The sequence below is a fragment of the Ruditapes philippinarum genome, unplaced genomic scaffold (genome assembly GCF_026571515.1).
Source record: "Ruditapes philippinarum isolate M1 unplaced genomic scaffold, ASM2657151v2 ctg21354_1_1_1_1, whole genome shotgun sequence".
NCBI lineage: Eukaryota > Metazoa > Mollusca > Bivalvia > Venerida > Veneridae > Ruditapes > Ruditapes philippinarum.
The window spans coordinates 9,504-32,447 of record NW_026861978.1 but is presented as its reverse complement, the minus strand read 5'-3'; the positions used below and the strand labels follow the sequence as shown (position 1 = coordinate 32,447).

Sequence of the window (22,944 nt, the reverse complement as noted above, 5' to 3'; positions counted from 1 at the left end):
TGGTTGTTCAAAAAGAAGTTAAGAATGTCGCCATAGCTGCCAAGCGAACAGTTTCTATGAAGAAAAGGGTTGCCATATCTGAAATAAACACAGCCGAGAAACAATTAAAACGGAATATTGATGATGGTAAATTTGAAATTGCAAAATCTGTGAAAAGGGCTAAAAGCAGTATAATCAGAGCAACAAGAATAGCTTCCTCTGCTGTTCACACCAAGGTTCGTTTTCAACACTTCATATTAAAGGGAGACACAGGAAAATTTTTAATTTCTTAGTTTTGAATTTTGCATTAGTTATTCTGTAAATGCCCTTAAAATGAATACATTAGACGGTCAAAGGAACACAACTTTTCTCCATATAAAGAATAAAATGGTGGCTTTCTAACTTCACCCGCGTAGTTATGTCACAGTGAACTCTGGAAACGTTAAAGAACATGTCAAATGAATGACTTTGACTTGTTCAAATCATACAATATCCACACTATCTGTTATAGTAATTTCAAGGGTTTGTTCAAGTCAAATGACTTGTTTTTAAACTATTCGGTGATTCTTTTTTGCGTCTAAATTTTGTTCAACATATTGAGATATATTTATGTTTCAAACCCAAAAGATATTTATAAAATTTAAACATAAATTCATGTTGGGACTTCAAGAAATGTTATTTTAGCGTGATTTGATAACATGAGATCATTTTAATAAATTTTGTCATTATTTGCCTGAATATCCCTTTTATTTATTTAACTTATTCAATTAAGAACATTGTCTTTAAATGCCCTTAAAATGAATACATTAGACGGTCATAGGAACAAAACTTTCCTCCTTATAAATAATAAAATGGTGGTTTTCTTGGATGAATAGTTAGACTTTTAATTGTTGTCTTTTTTTGGGTTGTTTGGGTTGGGCTTTACGTCGCACCAAAACACCAAAGCAGTAGAGGTCATAAAGCCAATTTACAGCCTTAATGTTGGAGGTAGACCTCAGGTGGCCCTTCATGCATTATTTCGGGCACGAGTGGGCACTTGACTGAGAAGAACCCTTGCCGTTCCGATAGATAGCTTGACACTTTCCTCAAATGAAAGAATGCATAGCCCCTAGTGGGATTTAAACGTCAAGGGTGATTGGCAAGCTATTTTAGTCAACGACCTTAAAAACCGGCCATCTTTCATTGTTTTTTAACTTCATATAGTAAAGTACCGATGTAAACTATCTGAAGGCAAATATCTGGTTTTTAATCTGATAATATATCTGCGAAATCGATACAAAACTCATTTTGGGGTTTTTACAAAAAACATCATTTTATAAAATCTTGGCATTGCAGTTTTTACTTCAGAATTCAAAATTGTAGTTTAATTGTTATATGATACAAAAATAGGTAACTCATTCGACGGGTCAATTTTGACAAAAGTATCATGATTTTCTAAATAATGTTTTAGAACACAAGTCAATGTCTTGTGACAAGACCATCTTTGGCAAAAATGACATGACATACTATGTAAATTAATTCTGAAGTGGCCAACTGGGCAATACTGCATGCAAAACATAAAAGCTCAGCAGGGCATTGTAGTTTCGGAAAAGAACTTAAATAGTTAAATGACCCCCAAATAGAGACAAATTTTAACCTAAGGGTTACAATCGTTTTAACATTTGTATATGCCTTGACGGTGGTAATACATGCACAATATTTTAGTTTGGGGCTTTGTAGTTTCCGAGATGTTTTAAAGCCTTTTCACTTTGCAACCCTATGCATACTAAGTGACTCCCATGGCCGGCCAATTTTTCACCAAAGAAACATGAATTATAAAACCTTCATTCATATCTTCAACCAGGCATTCTGTATTTATCTCTTGAGCATTCTAGTTTCTAAAAAAGAAATTTTTAAAAAAGACTTTCTATTACAATTTTATGTTAAATAAGTGACCCCCAGGGCAGGGCCATTCTTAACAAAAATGGCATGACTTACACAGCTGTGTTGTAAAGGTCTACTAGGCAATGCTACTTGTACATTACAAATATCTAAGATTTTGGCAACGCAGTTCTGTATACTTGAAGTTTTTTTGTATTTTAGTTTCTTAAATAAGTTTATATACACTAAGTACCCGAATTAAGACCAAACGTAATGATTTATATCACTATTGTCATTGTAGGTACCAAAAAGAAGTTTTTAAGACTTTATTGATATCACGTCTATGGAAACGACCTCTAAGACGGGCAATTTAGATATACATTCTGTAGACGTCACGAACATTGCTGTTTTACTAAAGAAGACACACATGTATTGTCCAATGTATGTCTATATAAACTAAGTGACCTTAAAGGGGCCATAGGCTGGACCAAGCTTGGCCCAAGGGACATACTTTATACTTTAATTTTATAACTTTTGTAAAGGACCACAAGGAAGAGCTACAGGCAAACTATCTAATCTTTTTAGATTATTGTCATTGTATGAGAGGAAATTTAGATTTCATTTTTATGTTATTTTTAAAGATTTTGTGACCTTATTCAAACATATTACAAAAACAACTATCCTTAATATAATAATTTTATCTGTTTTTATTTTTACAGAGGTTGCAAAGCCGAAAGATGAAAGTTCAAGGTAAATAAATTCATCTTTTATGATTTTAAATAATAACTTGATGTTTTCTTCTTAAGTTATATCTATTAAGATAATGAGATCTAAAAGTTACTTTAATGGTTATGGCTATCACGTACTATGCTGGTACTAACAGAACTGTCAACAATTTAGCTGAGTTTGAGTATAAGGTAAAAAGGAAACATCATTATTTGTATGTTGATCAGGAGCCTGTGTAAATAGTAAAATGTGACGTTACATCGTCAAGCTTGCTGAGACTGAGTGAGGTTTTATATAACAACTAGAGTGTAAAACAACTTTTTTTATTGAAAGAGAACAATAAATATCTTAACAAATTGATTATTGCCCAAAATCAATTTCATGAATCATAGATTTAGAAAATTGTCAAAATCGATGTACTGCTGAATTAGTTTAAAAGAATACAAACATAGAATATTAAAAGTTATATTCATTAATTGTGGCAAAGTATTTTGTTTCAACATCCGCCAGAGAAAATACAAATTTATTATTCAAATATAAACTATCCTACTCTTAATTTATCATAACAGAGTAACTCTGTTATAATAAATTAAGATTTTAAAGCGGGCGCCGAGATGTCCTTTCCGAAATCAAAAAAATCCTTTTCTTTTACACATATGTGCAATCTTTGATAAGGCATATTGTTCAGATATACTTGAAGCTTATGGTCTTAAATTCATATAAGTGTGGTTTTAAAGACGGTGCTAGGGGCGTTAGGGATGTTGGATTTATTTGTTTATCTCTCATGTACATACTAGTAAGTAAGTAAGTAAGTAACGACTTTATTTAATGAGGCCAACACATTCAGTTTCCCGATCTTCCATGCGGGCCTCAGTATATACAAAACAACATAAAATACAATCACAATCAACATTTAGACAACATAAATATGTACATGTACATTAAACATCATATCAATACAATAAATAAGTAAACAATTTTTTTTCTTCTTACATTAGAAGAAGTGACATTTTCATAACTTCAGCATGGAAAGTACAAAAAAGTAGATAAATGTTGAAGAATTAGACATTTATAGGGCTGTTCTAATAACAGTTTTTATTATACTTTTTATTTTAAACATTAAATTATTGTTTCTGGAAACAATAATTATGTACAATCAATTTAGTTAGAAAATTGCCATTGGATATAGGAGGCTTGAAATTTCCTCAGGGTATCAGAATTTCGAACATGTATTGGTATGTTGTTCCATACCACATGACCAGAGTAATTAAATGATTGCTAAAAAATTCTGTTTTTGGCTTAGGTACAGTTAGTTTTCCATTCTGTATAGATCTTAAGTTAAAGTCATGTTTGTCATTTACTGTTTGGAATTTATTTTTCATATAAACAGGAAAGGATGGTTCATTTATAGATTTATACATGAGGATTGCCTTTTTATACATAATTCTTTTGTCAAAAGACATCCAGTTTAATTCTTTGAATAAAACATTTGATGGATTATCAAAACTTTTGTCTAAAATAATTCTTGCAGCTCTTTTTTGAAAGTTGACAATTTGTGAAAGTAATTCTCTACTGCAGTTTCCCCAAATAGTGCAACAGTAGTCAACATGTGGCAGAATATAAGCATTAAAAAAGAGTTTTCTTGAGTGGAGATCAAGGTACTGTTTGATTCTGAGAAGCAAATAGAGCTGTGAATTGCATTTTTAATAGTATTTTGAATTTGTGTTTTCCATTTAAGATTTTTGTCAACATGGACTCCTAGAAGTTTTTCAGTGTCTGTAAATTCTATCTCTTTGTTGTGAAGGTGCAGAGTAGATGACTCGGAATTTTTTGATTTAGTTTTTTTATAGAGAAATTTATGGCCTTAGTTTTTTGTGCATTTAATATCATTGCATTTTGCCTTCACCATGTGCTAACACTATCAAGATCTGTTTGAAGATTATCATTCATTTCCTTTAAAGTACTTCCCGTAGAAGTTAGGGAAGTGTCGTCTGCGAACATATCAGTAGTTGACTGTTTAACATGAAGATGGATGTCATTAATGTATATCAAAAATAGTAGGGGCCCAAGGACTGAGCCCTGAGGCACTCCTGAGACGACTTCAGCTGGTTCAGATAAAACACCAGAGACATTTACTTTTTGTGACCTGTCTGATAGATAAGATCTTATCCAATTAATAGCATGTGAAGAGAAATTATAGAAAGGTCGTTTTTCTAGAAGAATTTGGTGGTTTACTAAATCAAAGGCTTTTGATAAGTCTAGAAAAACAGTTCCGACAAGTTTGCCATCATTCAGAGCACTGATCCAATTATCAATTATATTTGTAAGAGCTGTCTCACATGAATGATGTGCCCTGAAACCTGATTGAGCAGTGTAAAGTAAATTGTTTGTTTCTAAATAGAGCTTTAAGTGGTCTGATACATGTTTTTCAATTATTTTAGATATAAGAGGAAGTACTGAAATTGGTCTATAATTATTTTTGTCTACCTTTGTTCCTTTTTTGTAAATTGGTGTTACCTTTGACTGTTTTAGCTGTGTTGGAAATTTTCCACTTTTTATGCTTAAATTTATAATACTACATAGAGGTTTACTTATGACATCAGCTGCTGTTTTTAGGAATTTTGCACCAATGCCATCTAGGCCTGTTGCTTTTGTGGCATCAAGACTATTGAGTTTCTGATTTACATAGCTCAAGTCAACAAAAGGGATTTCAAATTGATTTGACTGATTTGGAATTTTGGATTTTACCGATTCTTGTAAAGCAGTTTTCAGTTCATGTGACAATCCTTCTAATACATTTTCAGCTTTTTCAAATACGCTTGCAAAGAAAGTATTAAAGGTTTCTGCTGTTAATTTTGGATCAGTTATCGGTAAACCATTCTGATCATTTATATAAGAATTTTGTTGAACATTTGTTTTGCCTGATAGGTTTTTCAAGTTTTTCCACAGTTTTTTTTAATCTTTCTTATTTGAGTTTATCTCATAATTAAAGAAATCTTTTTTTGCTGTATGAATGAGTTTTTTCACTTCTAATTTCCAATATTTGAAGATATCAACATTATTTTTCTTTTTTGCATAGTCCCTGTTATGTATTGCATTTGCTATATCCTCATTGAACCAATCAGTTTGATTTTTATGCTTTACTCTTTTTTGTTTGTAAGGAGCATGTATATTAGGAGTTTCTAAAAATAATTTGTTAAAGGTGTCTAAAGCGTCATCTGGATCATTAAACATATCAATAAGGGACCATGGTTGTTTTGACAGATCATCTAGAAATTTATCAGCATTGAAGTTCTTTAAGTACCTGTATTTGATTGTAAGATGCATTGGACCTTTTTAAACATTTTTGATAGTTCGTTTTGTGAAAATTATTGGAAAGTGGTCACTAATAGAAAGTATAGGGACAGTAATGTATGATATATTTTGTGATTGATTACTATAGACATGATCAATAATAGTTGATGTAACTCTTGTAGGCTGTGTTATAAGTTGTGACAGATTAAATGTAGTTATAATATTATTCCATGCTGAGTAATTTGAACCTGTAGTTCCAAAATTAAAGTTAAAATCTCCAAAAAGAATTATTTCTTTGTTTTCAACAAATATTTTTTCAAGGATTTCTTCAATGTTATTATTCCATGAAGTTAATGATGAAGGTGGCCTATAAATGTTACCTACCAAAAAAGGTTTTGCTTTTCAAGTTTCATTTCGAGCCAAATTGATTCAATATTTTCAGATTGTAAATCAGATCTTAGTTCACATGGTAATGAATTTTTAACAAACAAAACAAGTCCACCACCATTTGATTTTCTGTCACGTCTAAAGAGTTGATAATTGTTTAAAGATATTTCTGAGTCAGCAAAATCATCACTGAGGAAAGTTTCTTGTAGACCTAATATGTCAATGTCCTAAATATTTGATATCATTTAGTTTAGGGTACAGGTAGTGAATGTTTAAATGAAAAAAAGTTAATTCCTTTTTTTGTCGAATGTTATTTCACTCAAAGTTTGATGAGGCAAATCTGTTCTTTCATCATATTCCATAGAATTTAGATTTTCAGAAATTTGTTTAATATGGTTTTTGGGGAGGCTATGCCGACCCAATGTTAATAACCGTCCGTCAAATCTTACTGCCGCGGTAATCAGGTCAAAAAATAGTACCTTGATTTTTTCTAAGCTGACTCATCACTCATCACAGACATTTACAATATGAAAATATTTTCATTCTTTAATTTCATATCTGCAATTTGTAAAAATAATAATTCTCTGAAAAATTCTTGATTTTTGTTTAAAACACTACTCCGTGACGTCATACTGCCGCGGTAATCAGGTTTAGGCATACGTACGTCTGTAATAAATAGTTCTGGTATTAAAACCCTTCAAAATAATAACTTTATCAATATTTTTTAACAAAAAGCATAAATGAAAATTTATAAGTAAATGCTTTAATTAAGTGGCAAATATTCTTTATTATTTTTGATAACAATTTTCCAATTACTACGCAGCGACCAACTGTTTATGACGGGTCATTAACTAGAACGTTGCAACACCGTATTCTCAATATCATGCATGTTCTCTTGTTGTTATAAACCATTAATAGTCCTTAATATTTTTTAAAGACAAATAATTGTAAACTGTCGCTTACATCAGAGACATGGATCATGCTTGCGTGATAACTAAGGAAAACTAACTTATTAGGACACCCCAGGAGGCTGTACGCGGAAAACGCTCATAAACCGCTATATCATATATCTGTTAGTAAATATTTTGCATACATTTAACTAAAAATTCACTGATGGCGATGAACATATAGTTTGAAATCATTATTTTACTTGAACCATTATCGCCAAAAAAAAAAAAAAAAACTATTTAACTACAAAACCCCTAAGGACCCTCCGATAAAATTCCAGCACAATATTACATTTTACATTAGCAAAATAAAAAAAGCAATACTTATATTTTCATCTTACATAATTCATTAATCAAACTTTTAACATAAAAGTATTTTTGGCAATTGACAGATCCCTACTCTGATCTTTTATTTGTATAGGAATAAATTTAAACATGTGCTCTTTTGTTTAGGAATATTTTGTAGTGAAAGTCTTATATATTCACTAATTAATCTCATAATTAGAATTAGACAGGTCAGGGATTTATACAACCAGTTGTTTAGTTAACTATGCTCATTTTAATCCCAATAGAAACATTCAAATATTTTGGGTAAAAAACATGACCAAAGTACCTAGTAGTCGTTTACCCGGTGGTGATCCCATTAAACTGATTATAGATTCGAATTGATTAGAAAACACAAATAGAAACATGTGTTCCGTACAACAAAAATCGGAAGTAAAGTGAACAGTTAATTGACAGAAATATGTGGTCAAATATGTTTTAACAAGGAAATAATTATTTCAGAGAAAGACGCAAAGATCAGTATGACCCCGTATTGTGTAATTAGAAAGTTTATTCAATTCTAGGGCATACATCATAATTTGATAGTCCATGTGTAATAAAATTCAAATTTTCAATACAGATTATGAGATACATAAAAAATATTAAAGAATAAGAAGCTTTAATTTAAAAAAAAAACCGCATACATATACAAATTACTTACAGTCGAGCATCTGGAAGTCATTAACATATCTTACGAAACTTTAATTTGAAAACGATATTTGCGCGCGCTGAAGTGATAAATGTTTATTTGAAAAATAAAAAAAAGAACTTTTATGTTTGTGTTCTAAAAATAATCGGCGGCATAAGAGGAATTTCTTATTCATTTTACAACACTTGAAAAATTACTACAGAAAATGTGTTGTTGTTTTGTTTTCAACAAAAGTGTGTGTGTTTTAAGTTTATTTATACTCGGTGCCGGAATAACCATATGTCCGAGATTATAGCATCTGGGACGTCTTTTTCAAGCAGATTCTTCCTGGAAGCCCATTCTTCGTTCTTTGGTGATAAAGGAGACGAAAATACCGTCAAGGCATCAACTGTCTGACTGACGACAACAAAAACGGCATCTATTAGCGCCAAACCTCCAGAGTAAGTCACGACAGGTCAACCAATCACCTCTGGTACTTATGATGACTTGACTATGACCTTCCGTGTGCCTTCTCCGCGACGTACACGCCTCTGGAGGGATTTGGAGAAGTTTCAACAAAAACTTCCAAAACACGCCATTTATAACACCATTCATAGCACTGACGGCTTCGATGTTCTCATCTATTTGCGGGAAATGGTCGACAGGGAAAACCCTACGTAATAACCGCACACCCGGTTAACAACAGATTTTCCGCAGTATATATTTCAAGCTAGTGAGGTTTAAAAATACACGTGGAATCTATCGATTAACTACCATAAGTTGGTTGAGTGTTGGCGGTAAAACAAGAAGATCTATATAACTTCCTGATCAATTTTCACTTAGGTTGATTCAGTTTTGAATAAGCTTTGCAGATATGTATTTTTTCAAGAAATATTTAGCTTTAATATTATCCGACGCCGTCAGTAATGAAATTTGAATAATTTTCTGAAACGTGATTTTATTCGAGATTTGCTTCTGGAGAAGACAATTAACCTTCTGTCCGTAGAGCATAAATATTAATACTCATCACAAGACAGTATCTTATTGATCTCAATTATGGTACATCTAAACGTGCATAATTTTTATGTTCAATAAAAATGTTGCATCACTTGCAGTTGTTATTATCATTCAATAATATCAAAATGACATAAAGTATTTATGATGAACAGTCCTAGAATATTTTGATAAGGAACCGTCAGTTGTAAAATGTTATTGTTATCTGATAATGAACAGTCGTCATACTTGCTGGTATGTCATTTATTATTGACAGTTTAGGTTTTTCAAAATTTGCATGATTAACAGTCCGAATGTAGACCTCAATAAAATGTTCTGGAATATTAACAAAATGAATAGTCAACCACATTAACCATATATATGAATGGTTGAACACAACAGTAAGGATAAATAGCGCAATGTGCATATCTTTTTATTTTGGTAGCATATTTTAAGCAAAAAGAAAAGAAACTATAAGTCTGAAACATTCTCTCATAGCCTCCCCATCAGTACATTCAGTGCTTTGATTTATCTGTTGGTTTTGATCAGTAATGTTCAGTACAGGTTCATCAGGATCATCATTTAGTAAAACTGGTGTGGTCCCATCCTTGTTGTCCTTGGCCAGGGATCCCAGGGTCCCTGATACATTCGGAATCTTTGTTGGGGATGTTGATGTCGCCGAGCATATCCATGCCAGATGTTGGCATTCCGAAAATTTACACGTTCTGTAGAGAAATTGTTTTCTTGTTGTCTGGAACTGTAACTATTAATTCCAAGAATTTTTCTAATGCCTGCATTAATTTGCCTTCCCAATATAGCTGAACCTTCTTTATTTAGCTGTACTTCATCATAGTAGAGATTCTGATTTACCATTCAAACCGAGCCTGCAATTTTCATGTTCTTTTGTTGTGATTAATGCTTCCGGGGGACTACTTTGCTTCCAGATTTTTATAATTCATAACAGCAGGTATCAAGTGTTGTGTGGCAGCTGTAAAAAGTTGCCCCGCTCTTCACTTCAGTGTTATAATATTTTTCTGGTCCTTCGGGATCACTGATGCCAGCATTATTAAGTGTTGAGAATTGAGTACCGCTCAAGCCGGTGCTAGAGGGCATGTTGGATGTTGCACTGATTTATTATCTCTCAAGTACAGGCTCACTCAAACTGAGTCTGCAATTTCCATTTAATTACTGCTTTCGAGGAATCACTTTGTTTCCAGATTTCAGATTATGAACTTTGAAACAAAGAATTTAAAGTTGTAGTTAAGTATTTTTTTTTATATTTTTATTTGATAAAATAGTTATAAAAATTGATCAAGAAATTAAAAAAATAAGTAGGGGCAACGTTTTTTCTTACTGAATTTCGGAGTGTGGTTTTCAGAAGGTAACCTGACTTGGCAACGAAAAACTAAATACGTCTAATTATTTTTCAATTTTAATGGACCTTTCCGGTGTTTACAGTTTTATGTAAATTGGCTAACTTGTTATCCAATCGCTACACTGAGATAATACATAGTCACTGCTTGACCTGGTTTGCACAAAAGAACACGTGGTTATGTTTGTGAGCAGTTGACCTAGCAATGAATGGAAAAAGTGTGGCTAAATGTTCCGCTACAAAAAAAAAACGGAAAGGTCCATTCAGACACCTTTTGAAGCAATCTTTAATTTGAATCCAAAATGATCAAAACTGATTAAGAAGCAAAAACATGTTTTGAGGGGACGCCGTGTTTTTCTTACGTACCGATTTTGAGAGGAAAATCAGATACACTTTGAAATAAAAATTTTAAAACATTTACTTAATTCATTTATATTTCTAAAGGTTCACAGAAAGTTTATGAAGTAATCTTTCATTTGATACCAAAATTGATTACAAATAGAAAATGTTAGAAGGGGCGCCGTGATTTCATTGTTTATTGAAACATAGTGGAGAGTGTCCAGAAGTTCGTAAATATTCAGTGAAAGAAAGGCGGGACGTCATGCTTGACTTAAAATAGTTTAAATTTGTGAATCTACATTTGAGCCGTGTCATGACAAAACCAACATAATGGGTTTGCGACCAGCATGGATCCAGACCAGCCTGCGCATCCGCGCAGTCTGATCAGGATCCATTCTTTTCGCTTACAAACTCTATAACAATTAAGTAGAGAAACTGATAGCCCTGATCAGACTGCGCAGATGCACAGGCTTGTCTGGAACCATGCTAGTCGCAAACCCATAATGTTGGTTTTGTCTTGACACGGCTCATTTGTCATTTTTTCACTTTTAGCTCACCTGTCACTGATTTTTTGTGAGAAAAAAACGTCAATAATAAAAAACCTAACCCAATGAGCTAGAGCTTAGATATGTAACACAAAATAGCTTCGAGTGGCTCTCTACAAAGTTTGTTAACAAAAAGCCCTGGAGTCAAAAGTGGCGCGCCCAAGGCTCATTGATTTTCCTGATATTCATATTATACATGTAGTATAAACAAAACAAGATGTTCTTCTTTTAAACTATAAATAAAGCTTACATGTTTGGTATAAAACATAACATTCATTGTCTGGGGGGGGGGGGGGGGGCTCTACAAAAATTGTTAAAATTATAGCCTTTTTATTATCAAAATTTGCCCCTGATAGAAACAAGTGGCTTCGTGTAGTATCCAATGACTAAAGTAGCACTACATGAATTCGCATTGCAGCTATAAATATCCATTGCAACCGATGACTTTCCATAACAACCACTGACTTCCATAGAAGTCCCAGATTTCCATAGCAACTTTTGACTTCCAATGCAACCATTGTTTTTCTATGGAGACCATAGACCACTTTAGCAACCAGTTATTTTTCTATAGCAACCAGTGCCTTTTCATGGCAACCATTGATTTTCCAAAGCGACCTTTTAGTATTTTTGCAACCATTGATAATTCAAAGCAATCATTAACTTCAATAACAACCACTAACCTAACTTGCCATAAAAAATCAGTGACTTTCATAGCAACCAGCGACTTTACATAGCAACCATTAACTTTCCATACCAACCATCGACTTCCATAGCATCAATTGACTTTCCATAACAATATACACGTTCATAGCAACCAGTGACTTTCTTTTGCAACCATTGACTTCTATAGCAACAGGTAACTTTCAATGGCAACCATATACTTTCAAAGAAACTAGTGACAGCCCATAGTAACCAAAGACTCTTGTAGCAACCATTGACTTTTCATAGCAACAATACACTTCTTTAGCACCAAACGACTTTTCGAAGCATCGAGTACCTTGTCAATGCAACATTGGACTTTCCATACAAACAAGTAACCTATTTTGCAACCATTTACTTTCCTCAGTAACCACTGAATTTCCATAGAAACCACTGACTTTCATAGCAAATCATAGTCTTCCATAGCAACCGGTGATTTTCTGCAACAACCTTATGACTTCATAGCAAATAGTGACTTCAAATAGCAATTAGTGACTCTCATGGCTCCATTAATTGTCCATAGCATCCGCTAGGTTTCCATAGCAATCATTGACATTCAATAGCAAACATTGGCTTCAATAGCAAACAGACACTTTCCATAGCATTAATTGACTTTCATTAGAACCAGTGACTTCCATAGCAAACAAAGAGTCACATAGCAACCATTTACTTTCAGTAGAAACTGATGACTCACATAGCAACTGTTTACTTTCCATAACAGCAATTGGCTTTCATAGCAACCAGTGACTACATAACAGTAATTGTCTTTGCAATAGAAACGAGTGACTTCCATGACAAACATTGTTTATTTTAGATAGCAGCCAGTGGCCAGTGACTTTCAGACTATAACAACAAGTGTCTCTTCTATTGAATTTCATAGCTCAGTCACTTTGGAGATCACTTATGTTGTTTAGAAACCAATAACTTGTTCAGTAACTATTGTTTTCAATAGCAACAAGTAATGTTTTTTCACGTGCACAAATAACTAATTCAGATACAATTATGCACTTTATGTTATCATTTTAAGATTTAGATAATAGATCCATCTATATCTGTTTTTGTTTACAATATTACTTGTGCCTTTAGGTGAGCGATATAAGGGTCATCATGGCCCTCTTGTTCATAATCCCTCATGTATATCGTCAACTCTAACACTCCACGATTGTCACTATAGACAAACGGTGTTAAATTGCCAATAAACACTGGTTAGGAACTACTTGTATATGCGGCTGTTATGTTTTCATCCTCCATTATATAGTTTACATCGCCTTTTAAAGCAATTTATTTATATTTTCTTTTCATAAAATACCAAAATAATATCTCACATACACTAACACATGTCGACCTTAACATGACTTGTACTCATGCTTTAACGACGATGTGGTTTTGCTATGACCTGACGAGCCCGTATAGAATCTATATGTAATGGATAAGCATAAAATAATGTTCCACACAAAAGCGTGTGTTTCCATTGTAAATTTTTGGGAATATGTGATGCAAAATGTCTAACTGAGATGCATATTGGAGCACCGCACAACACGGAATTCTAACACAGCATTTTTATTCCGTTTGACTGATAATAACTGGCTTTGTTTTCTTTCTTTTCACTTGTTTGTTTTGCATGTAAGATTGAAATATAATTTCACTTCAGTGAACACCCACGAGTGGCGTAGACACAAGTGAAAATATAAAAGCTGGTGTTCACGAATGAAATATATTTCAATCTTATATGTAAAACAAATAAATTTTCTTTTTATTTTATGCTTTTTTAGTGATTTTAAGTATCTTTTTACTGATTTTGCCGCGTAACGTCGCGCATTCTCCTTTGTGACGTCATTATATCATGACGTCACATCATAAGTTTTGAAATATAGTATTGTTAAATTTCTCTAATTTTTTTAAATTTTTCACATGGTGTATAATGACATTGACATTCTTTTCCTAAATAAGCAAATTTACATATGACGGCATATATCTCTGCCTGTTATTCCATTTGGTTATGATTTTCTTTTCATCCGCATTCAGATAAAGTCCGGCTACAGTGAAAATTATATTTTATAAATTTCACTAGTGGTTTATCAGAATATAATCATCTGATATATTGAAATAAAACAATGGAAAGCATGAAATAAACTTACATATCTACTTACAAATATGTTTTATTTGAAGGAGAAGACTGTTCACTTTCTCTTTATTAATAAAATGTTATTTTATGGAAAACTTGAAGGTCGTAATCCAAAATACAAGTAAGATAAGTTCAGTGGTCTCAATACATTAGTAAATTGCTTTTTATATATGTTTTTTTTTTCGAATTTCTTCAAATGTATAAACCCAACATGTAAATATCTCTCGTGGATCGACGTTACTGGAAAAAATGAAAAGAAAATAAATGCAGTGATTTACGTAAGGACGAATAATGCGGTGTCCACATTTTACTATTGTTTTAGTTGTACGGTGCCTATAGTATGCACATGGAAACATAAAAATCTTACCATATATACAAAAACCAGGTTATCAAAATGGTGTAACTGGTTCTTGAAAACGATAATAATGTACATATCTATATTGCATGTCGATGAGTCCTATGAACTATACGTACTAGAAAGTTTTAAGTTTCACAATCAAAGCAATATTTTTCACAGTATGCCCCAACTGTTTTCACTATCTTGACTTAGATAGTGAAGCATTTTGCATGTAGTAAAGAATAATAAGCTTCAAATTAAATGACACATTCGATGGAATGAAAAATTCGATGATTTTACATTGTTTTAGGTAAATTATCATCTGTTTTTTTTGCCGTATGCAGTCTTGACATCCGTTTTGTATGACAGAAAGATACGATGTCTCGGTCAGAAGTATGGTATTTTGACGTTGCGCGGAAAAGTTGGGGTAAACGCCTTATCACCGTGCAATACAATTCATTCTTAGACGTAAGTTTTTATTGTTGAAAACTTTTTCTTATTATTTCTTTTGTTTAATAAGTCTATATATTAGCAACAGTAGTATACGAAAATCGAACAGCGTTATACAAAAATTGGCACCGGAAGCTATTTCCGCTTGAAAAAAACAACAGTGATCTTCCTTATTTTGCCGTGTTAGAATCGAAAAAAATATCGGTCTTAGCGCTGTTTAACTGCTATTTAACACCGGTTTTGTCGTTTTGATGCGAAAAAATTAACAACTCAGGCCTACGGCCTTGGTGGTCAATGCATACGCGTCAAAACTCGAAACCGGTGTTAAATAGCCGATAAACACCACTAAGACCGGTATTATTTCTTCATAAAATAAAGTCTGCAAATTTTCATGTAGTTTTGTGTCTGAACACACTGCATCCATCAATAAATAGAGGATATTGAATGGGTGTAAGTTCAATACTGAATTTATTGCACGAGTTGAATAAAATTATATTATGCGAGCCTCTAGCTGTCTCTTTGAAATTTTAAAACATCAACATATTTTAACTTTATACAAAGTAGAAATGTTATGTTTTAAACTCTACACACTAAAGGAGGCCACAATATGAATATATAGTATCATTAAAAAACTGGCAGGGTTAATTTTTCTTTAAGAACATGAAATTGAAGCTTTAAGGAGTACGATATGTATTTTATATATGTATATTATATAGATATTTGGGACTATGGGGTTATCATCTGTTATGGCAATTTGATATAATTATTTGGAAATGAAAATAAAAATTTGGCAATATGTTGTAAGATATGCATTTGATAAGGATAATTTGGACTGTGAAAACAGACACGGGAATAAATTGATAAAATTCGATCCGATAATGATTGATTTTGATCATCTCGTGTTTCAAACACTGAAAGTTAACAAGCTATATCATAATTATAAGGTGTGAAATAAGTGAACATATTATTATATAACGCCTAGAAAAGACAGGGGCACTTATTTTGTCTTTAAGAGAAAAGAACATGTACATTAGAAACAGGAAGTTTAATACATGCACTCAAAAGAGGTTTAATACATCCAAGCATTAAGAAAGGATAAGTTCTGATAAGCAGATTATTCAGATAAGTGACACAATCATAAACCTTCTTATTTCTCAATATATTTCAGAATTATTGTCGTTTTCAATTATGATGAATGAGTACGTATTATAGCTGACTAAATTTAATTATTGTGTTAGACTTTTCGACAGCGATTGTCGACCGTGATTTATTATGTTTTCAATGGATATGAATAACTGTTTGTAAGCAATTTATTTATAAACTATTTTAAGGTATATTTTGCAGATGTCGTGGTGGGTATCCATAAGATATGTCAGAGTTATTATTTCGAGAGTTTGTTTAAAACGAAAGCATTATATTTATTTTAGGTTTATACAGAGTAAATTCAGTGTTATATCAAGCCTTCGGTTATATGTTAATAAATATTTATTTCAAGGCTATTGTAGATATATTAATATTATTGTTAAAGGTACATCATGCCTCAGAAATCCATATATTTTTAATTCTTAAGAAATGTCAAACATATGTTTAGAGCATGTTAGATGTTTTACAGCTGAACAAGCAATAATGTGTCGTAAAGGCAGAAAAGTGAAAATAGGTAGAATTTGAATTCTATACAAAATACATATTCACTATAAAAATAAGCAAATTACCAACAGAGCTTGAGACACAAAAGACATTTCATGCATGTAGCAGATGAGTATGTTTTTTTTAAACTGTAAAATAAAGCTTTTGAGAAATAAACATGTTAGCACTGCTGACGCATAATATGCCTTTAAAACAGAGGAACAATAAAGGATCAGATAATCGAAATATCCACGCGTCTGATACTTTTTACCGTGAGACAGAACCTGGTTATGGAAAAAAAACACAGTTTTCATAACTTCGATCCCTTTTCGAAGGTCCATTTTATTTAGTTGCGCCCATTGTTTTCTCATTTAGGGCACACGCATTCTCTACTTGGGGACCATACGTCGCTTTTCATGGAATGGCACTACTGTGTCACATTTGATGTTCAGTATTATCGCCGTAAGAAAACATCTGCGGATGTTTCTATATTCAAATTTTCACCATTTTCGTGTTTATATGTTGAATTCTGCTTAAGCCTGTGCTAGGGGCGTGGACGGTAACTTGCACTTTCCAGTACCGTCCATGAACAGGCTCAAACAAACCGAGCCTGCAACATTGTCAATTTTGCCGTGTTGGACTTCCTATATGGATTTTGTTTTTCTATTTTATACTGCAAATGTTTTCTTTGAAAAATTTCAATTTAAAGGGGGTTATAATTGGCATAATTAAAAGATGAAAACACTTTCACTTGTTCTCCTCTTCGGAGCCTGGTATTATCAGGAGTCCTTGGTGTCGTTTCAAGCTGTAATATTCAATATAATTATGTATTTCATTTTCAATAGCGAATAGATTAGTTTGATAGTTTGTCTGTTTGATTGGTTTCGACACACCACCAACATTGGTCCGAAAGCTAGCTGGTTCTAAAGCTTCCGTACATGAAATAATCCAAAGTCCCTGACGGGATTTGAACCCACAGTGGTTAGAGGCAAGTGGTTTGGCATAAACGAATGCATTAGATAGCGAACAAAGTGACGTCATAAAAGTGTAACTTTTCTCAATATTAAGAATTCAAATCTCAAAACTATATCCTAAAATATGCTAAAAAAGATAGAACAGTATAATCTACATGCACGGCATATCTCGAAACTCGAAACAAACACCAGGTGCACAATTTTACATGCTGATCAACAGTCCTGTAACAAAGAAAGTTGACTCTTTCTTAAGGACTTTCAGATTTACACATGAACGCAAGCACGTGTGCGTGCACGGACGCACATGCAAGGGCACCTCTAAATACGTCACTTTCAGTCCTAGAATGGAGGCATAAAATTCTTCCCTTCTAACAATGTAATTAAAATAAACTGTTCCTTTTTTTCATTTTTAGTTTCAAACTTTGAACATTAAAAAATATTGTCTGTGGTTAAACTTGGCAGTGTATCTTTTCAAAAGATATTTCTTGTTTCTACGTCAGATGAACTATTTTTAGATTGAGATGTTTATTACAGTTAAGCCAGTGCAAGAGTTCCTTCGGTGCATTGTTTAGTAAAGACAGCAGCAGGCTGCTCAAAAAATTATTTATGATTTTCAAAATTTTAAGATGCAGACTGAATTGATTATTTAAAAAATTCAAGTGAGGTGCTCTGCAAATACAGCAAATAGGTATTAAAAACATGTTTTGTTTGAGTTTAAGTTCAGTTAATTAGAGTATTTTGTGTTCGTCTGCTTCGTTAGTTAAAATATGCAGCGTACAGTACAGTACAGTAGCAGACGAATATGAATAAGATACGGTTCTTTTTTCGTGTGTTCTATAATTTATCTTGCTAAGTCTACATGTTCATATTAAGGTGAACTTAAAATCGTTTTATTTAATTTACAAAATTTAGATTAACGATATTTTGTCTTTTTCAGTGCATTTGAAACTGTGACACTACAAATCGCCAGTACAGTAGAGCTAGATCTGAAAAAATATATTTAAAAGCATTAAAAATTTTGTTCATATACTTTAATGACATTGTATAGTAGATCTATAGTTTATTTTTATATTTATAAATGGATAATGCGAGAATTATTTCTATTTCAGAACTAAAAGATGAACTTATAACATGGTACAACACCAACCAGAGTACAGTTGATCTTTCACCACTCACAGATGCTATCCCTATCCATTTAGCCGGGTTCTACATTATGCCAGAAATTGACATACATACTTATCTATCAGGCGGAAGGAAAGAAACAACTAGAGTCAAATCGTTACAGGACCTGTTTACATGTGGTAGAAAAGTTCCACGGGAAATATATTTATCAGCTGTCGCTGGATTTGGGAAAACTGCATTTTCAAAATATCTCGCTATAACATGGTGTCAAGCTCATAAAAAGGATGAAAATTACAAGCATTTTAAAGAAGAAGAATTAGAGGCTTTATCTGGCTTTGAGTTTTTATTTCTGGTGCTATTGAGAGATTCAGCTAAAGTCTGTGATGTCGACGACATGATTGAACAACAAGTCATACAATATCTTCCGTGCTCATCTTCATTGCCAAAAGGACTATTAAAGGACATTCTACGTGATGAAAAATGTCTTGTTATATTAGATGGACTAGACGAATGGACACATCCTGACAACGATTGTACAAGAGTTCCTAAAAGTATTCCGCATAGATATGCACGTGAAAAGTGTGTAATCTTGACAACGACCCGGCCATGGAAGCTTGGAGTCTCAAACTTAAAGACAAGTCAAATGGACAAAACAGTAGAGCTAGTTAAACTAAACAAAGATAATTCAAGGCAGTTTAAGCTTAATGCACTGAAAATGTTGAATGTAAACCTTCAAGATGGTGAACTGATAAATGAAGTGTGTAGATTTGAAGAATCAATCAGTGACCATGACCTTGAAGATATGGTATACACCCCTCTCCTGTTACTCTATCTTATATGTTTATGGGTTGAAAAAATTCCAAAAGGAAATTCTGTAGTAGAATTATATACAGGCATTATTCAGCTCCTTCTATCTAGAACAGAAAAGTTACATGGAAAATTTCATTCATCGTGTGAAATATCCCCTAGTAATGCTCCTGAATGTTTCAGAAGACATCAACATTTCTGTGGTTACTACACGTTTCTGGTGACCATTGGGAAGCTAGCTTTTTATACATTGTTCAGTAAGAAAAAGGAGCACACATTAGTTTTTGATAAAAATGTTGCAGAAAAATATCTTAACGAAGAAGATTTGAAATCAAGCTGTCTATCAGGAATATTATCAGAAAGTAATTTTGTGAAAACATTAATAAATGAAAGTTCTAAAATCTCATTTTCACATAAAACAGTGCAGGAATACTTTTCAGCAATATTTATAAGTTTTCAAAATACAAGTGAAGTTCAAAAAATGATCTTTGAAGAGTGCAACTGTTTACAAAATATTCTAGACATGTCAAAAGTGTTTGGCTTTATTAGTGGTATGAACCCTAAATTAATGTCTACAATATCAAGTGATTTGATGCCTGTGATAAACAATGATGAAAAAACAAGGAAATACAGAACTTTGACAGGTTATAATTACATGTACAATAAGCCATTACAAGACATACAAGACATGTACATTTCTTGTGCCAAAGAAAGCCAGGAGAACAAAGACATCAAATTGTGTTTACAAGATTTCTTCATTAATGAAAAATGTCAACAAGAAAACTACTTCAAACAATTGCAACATCTATGTCAACAAAATAAAGAAAATATAAAATCAATAATGATAGATAATAAAGGTGTTTGTAGTCTACAAGAAATTATCAGTTTGTTTACACTTTCTGACCTTCCACATATAGTGAAATTATACTATAATGGTGAAATTGTAGAAGAGGAAATAATGAGCTTGTTATTGAACCCTTTAAAATGTTTATCTGTGATATCAAGTAAATGGGAAAATCATAAATTTGTAGGAGAACGTTGCCAGCTGTCTGCAGAGATAAATGGACGACTGGTAAAATTACAACACCTGGAGTGTTTATATATAGACTCTTTCACTATGACCCACGAGAAAATGGAGACATTGTTAAATTTCCCCACTAGTAAAAAATCAATGAAAGAAATATCATTGTACAATTTATACTGTAGTGATCACAAGAATACTTCATGTAGGGGATTCAATTTTGACCTGTCTCAACATTCACAACTAAGATGTTTAGGATTGGGCGAGATACCTGTGTCACAATTAAATATGGATGTATCGTTGTTAGAGGTATGTCATGTAGGTGAATTATATAAACCTGGTGTTGTGTCATCTTATCTCAGTCAACTACCAGCAGCCAGTAAACTACAAACATTTAAGTGTAGTTATCTAGAATCTTCCAGTGACATAGAAACAATGTTACAAACATTATCATTGTTATATCATGTGAAAGATGTTAGGTTGTATTACATCAATCTAGGTGAAAGATCATTAACACTGTCACCTCAAATGATCAATATTGAATGTGTTGTCTTGTGGCATATAACAATGTCTTGTTCAGTGTTATATGAACTCATTACTGTTATAAACAAACTACCACATACAGTGACAGTATGGATGTATGGTTGTGATATAAAACCAGAAACAGAATTTAAAAAGTTTAAAACATTTATAAAACAATCAGACAATGTTGTGGTCACCTATGATGACACCTTGAAGTCTGGAGTGTACATGTTTGAGTTTAAAACAATAACAAGTACTGAGTAACCTTAAATGAACTTGGGAGAAACAATTTATAAATAGATTATGAGACAAGTGACAGGTGAAATAGACATCATTTTTTATTTTTAATCAGAAATTTACTGCAGGACATAGATAAGGAAACATTCTGACAGTGTTAAGGATGGACTGATGTTTCTTTATATAAAAGTAAGTTATTTATATTATTTTTTATATTTTCTAAGTTTCTAGAGTATAGATTTTTATTTTGAACTTGGCACATTTTAATGCAGCAACATTAAGTTATATTTTAAAGTCTACTGTACAGGACTATAATATATTTTCATAATATTGAACTAAGTCATAGACTATATGTATTTATTTTCCAGTTTGTGCTATTTGAATCACTGTCAAACTTTATATGAAGGAGTAATATTTTAATTAAGGTTGACCATTGCTAATGCATAATACCTCCACTTTGAAGAGTAATCAAATAGGCTTGGAATTAGGTGTCAACTGCATTGAAATTGAGGGGCATGGGTTCAAACTCCAGAAGGAGCAACTTTTTTTTTTTTTTTGTTAGCTCACCTTCACAAAGTGACATGGTGAGCTTTTGTGATCGCTTTTCATCTGGCGTCCATCCCTAAAATTAACTTTTATTGTGCCTCCACTTTAGTGGCAGGCATTTAGATTTACCCTTGTCCTTCCTTCCGTCCCTTAACTTGTGTCACATGTAACAGGAATGTTGATCAGCATGTGTAGTTGCGCACCTGGGTATTTTCGTATGGATATAATAGTGGTAAGGAAATTTGGACATGGGTCGAAAACACAGGTTTAGTGCTTTTAAATGGTGGCTCACCAACTAGGTTTAATAAGGGTTATGTTACATTCTCATGTATAGACCTTACCCTAACGGCCTCCCCTAAAATTTCAGCTTCTTTGACATGGGGTTACAGTAGACTAGTTGATGATAATATGGGATCTGACCACTTCCCTATATTTATTTCGCAAAATGCAAAAATAATGGTGACACTTTAATTTATTTATTAAAATATAACTGTGACTAAGATCCCAGTAGTAGTTATAACATAAAAAGTCATGACAGGTCTTTAAAGTAATATCCTACTCCTCTTCCCCTCTGACATTACGAATGTATAATATATTTTTCTTGTTACAATTAACTGCCAAGGGGTGTTGTTATTATGACTCTGTTGTTTCTTGTAATAGTAATTAAGAGCTCCATCATATATAATTTTTTAATAGTTGTAATATTGTACAGTTCAGATACTTTTTGTGTCGCATTGAAAAAGGCGACAAATAGGGGTTACTTTTGTCGGCGTCAGCGTCCCCTTAAGCTTGTCCGGAGCATATGTCAGTCATTATAAGTCTGCTTGACTTCAAACTTGGTATGCATGCTTCTTATAATTACCTGAAGTGCAGTGCACAAGAACCAGTACTCTGCACTTCTTAATTTTTGAGTTATTGTCCTTTGTTAAGTTTCATAATTTATTTTTGTCCGGGCCATTTCTCCTTATGTATAAAAGCTATGGACTTGAATGATAGATCACATTAAGAAGAAATGCAGTACACAAGAAGGGGTACTCTGCATTTCTTATTTTTAGCTCACCTGTCACAAAGTAACAGGGTGAGC

The 22,944-nt window shown here is 32.7% G+C and overlaps 1 protein-coding gene across 1 annotated transcript; it reads left to right on the top strand.

Moving 5' to 3' along the window:
• The first annotated feature begins 6 nt into the window (after positions 1-6).
• LOC132717521 (uncharacterized) lies at positions 7-21,478 on the top strand. The gene is made up of 3 exons (XM_060701009.1): positions 7-215; positions 2,559-2,589; positions 18,715-21,478. Exons 1-3 carry the CDS (start codon positions 57-59, stop codon positions 21,339-21,341), a joined length of 2,817 nt encoding a protein of 938 aa, XP_060556992.1. The 5' UTR covers positions 7-56; the 3' UTR covers positions 21,342-21,478.
• The last annotated feature ends 1,466 nt before the right edge of the window (positions 21,479-22,944 follow it).

Excerpts from the sequence above, each read along its gene's own strand:
- LOC132717521 (XM_060701009.1), top strand. The coding sequence starts at position 57 with ATGAAGAAAAGGGTTGCCATATCTGAAATAAACACAGCCGAGAAACAA. Across the intron at positions 216-2,558 it reads CCTCTGCTGTTCACACCAAG|AGGTTGCAAAGCCGAAAGAT; the intron begins GTTCGTTTTCAA and ends TTATTTTTACAG. Across the intron at positions 2,590-18,714 it reads CCGAAAGATGAAAGTTCAAG|AACTAAAAGATGAACTTATA; the intron begins GTAAATAAATTC and ends TTTCTATTTCAG.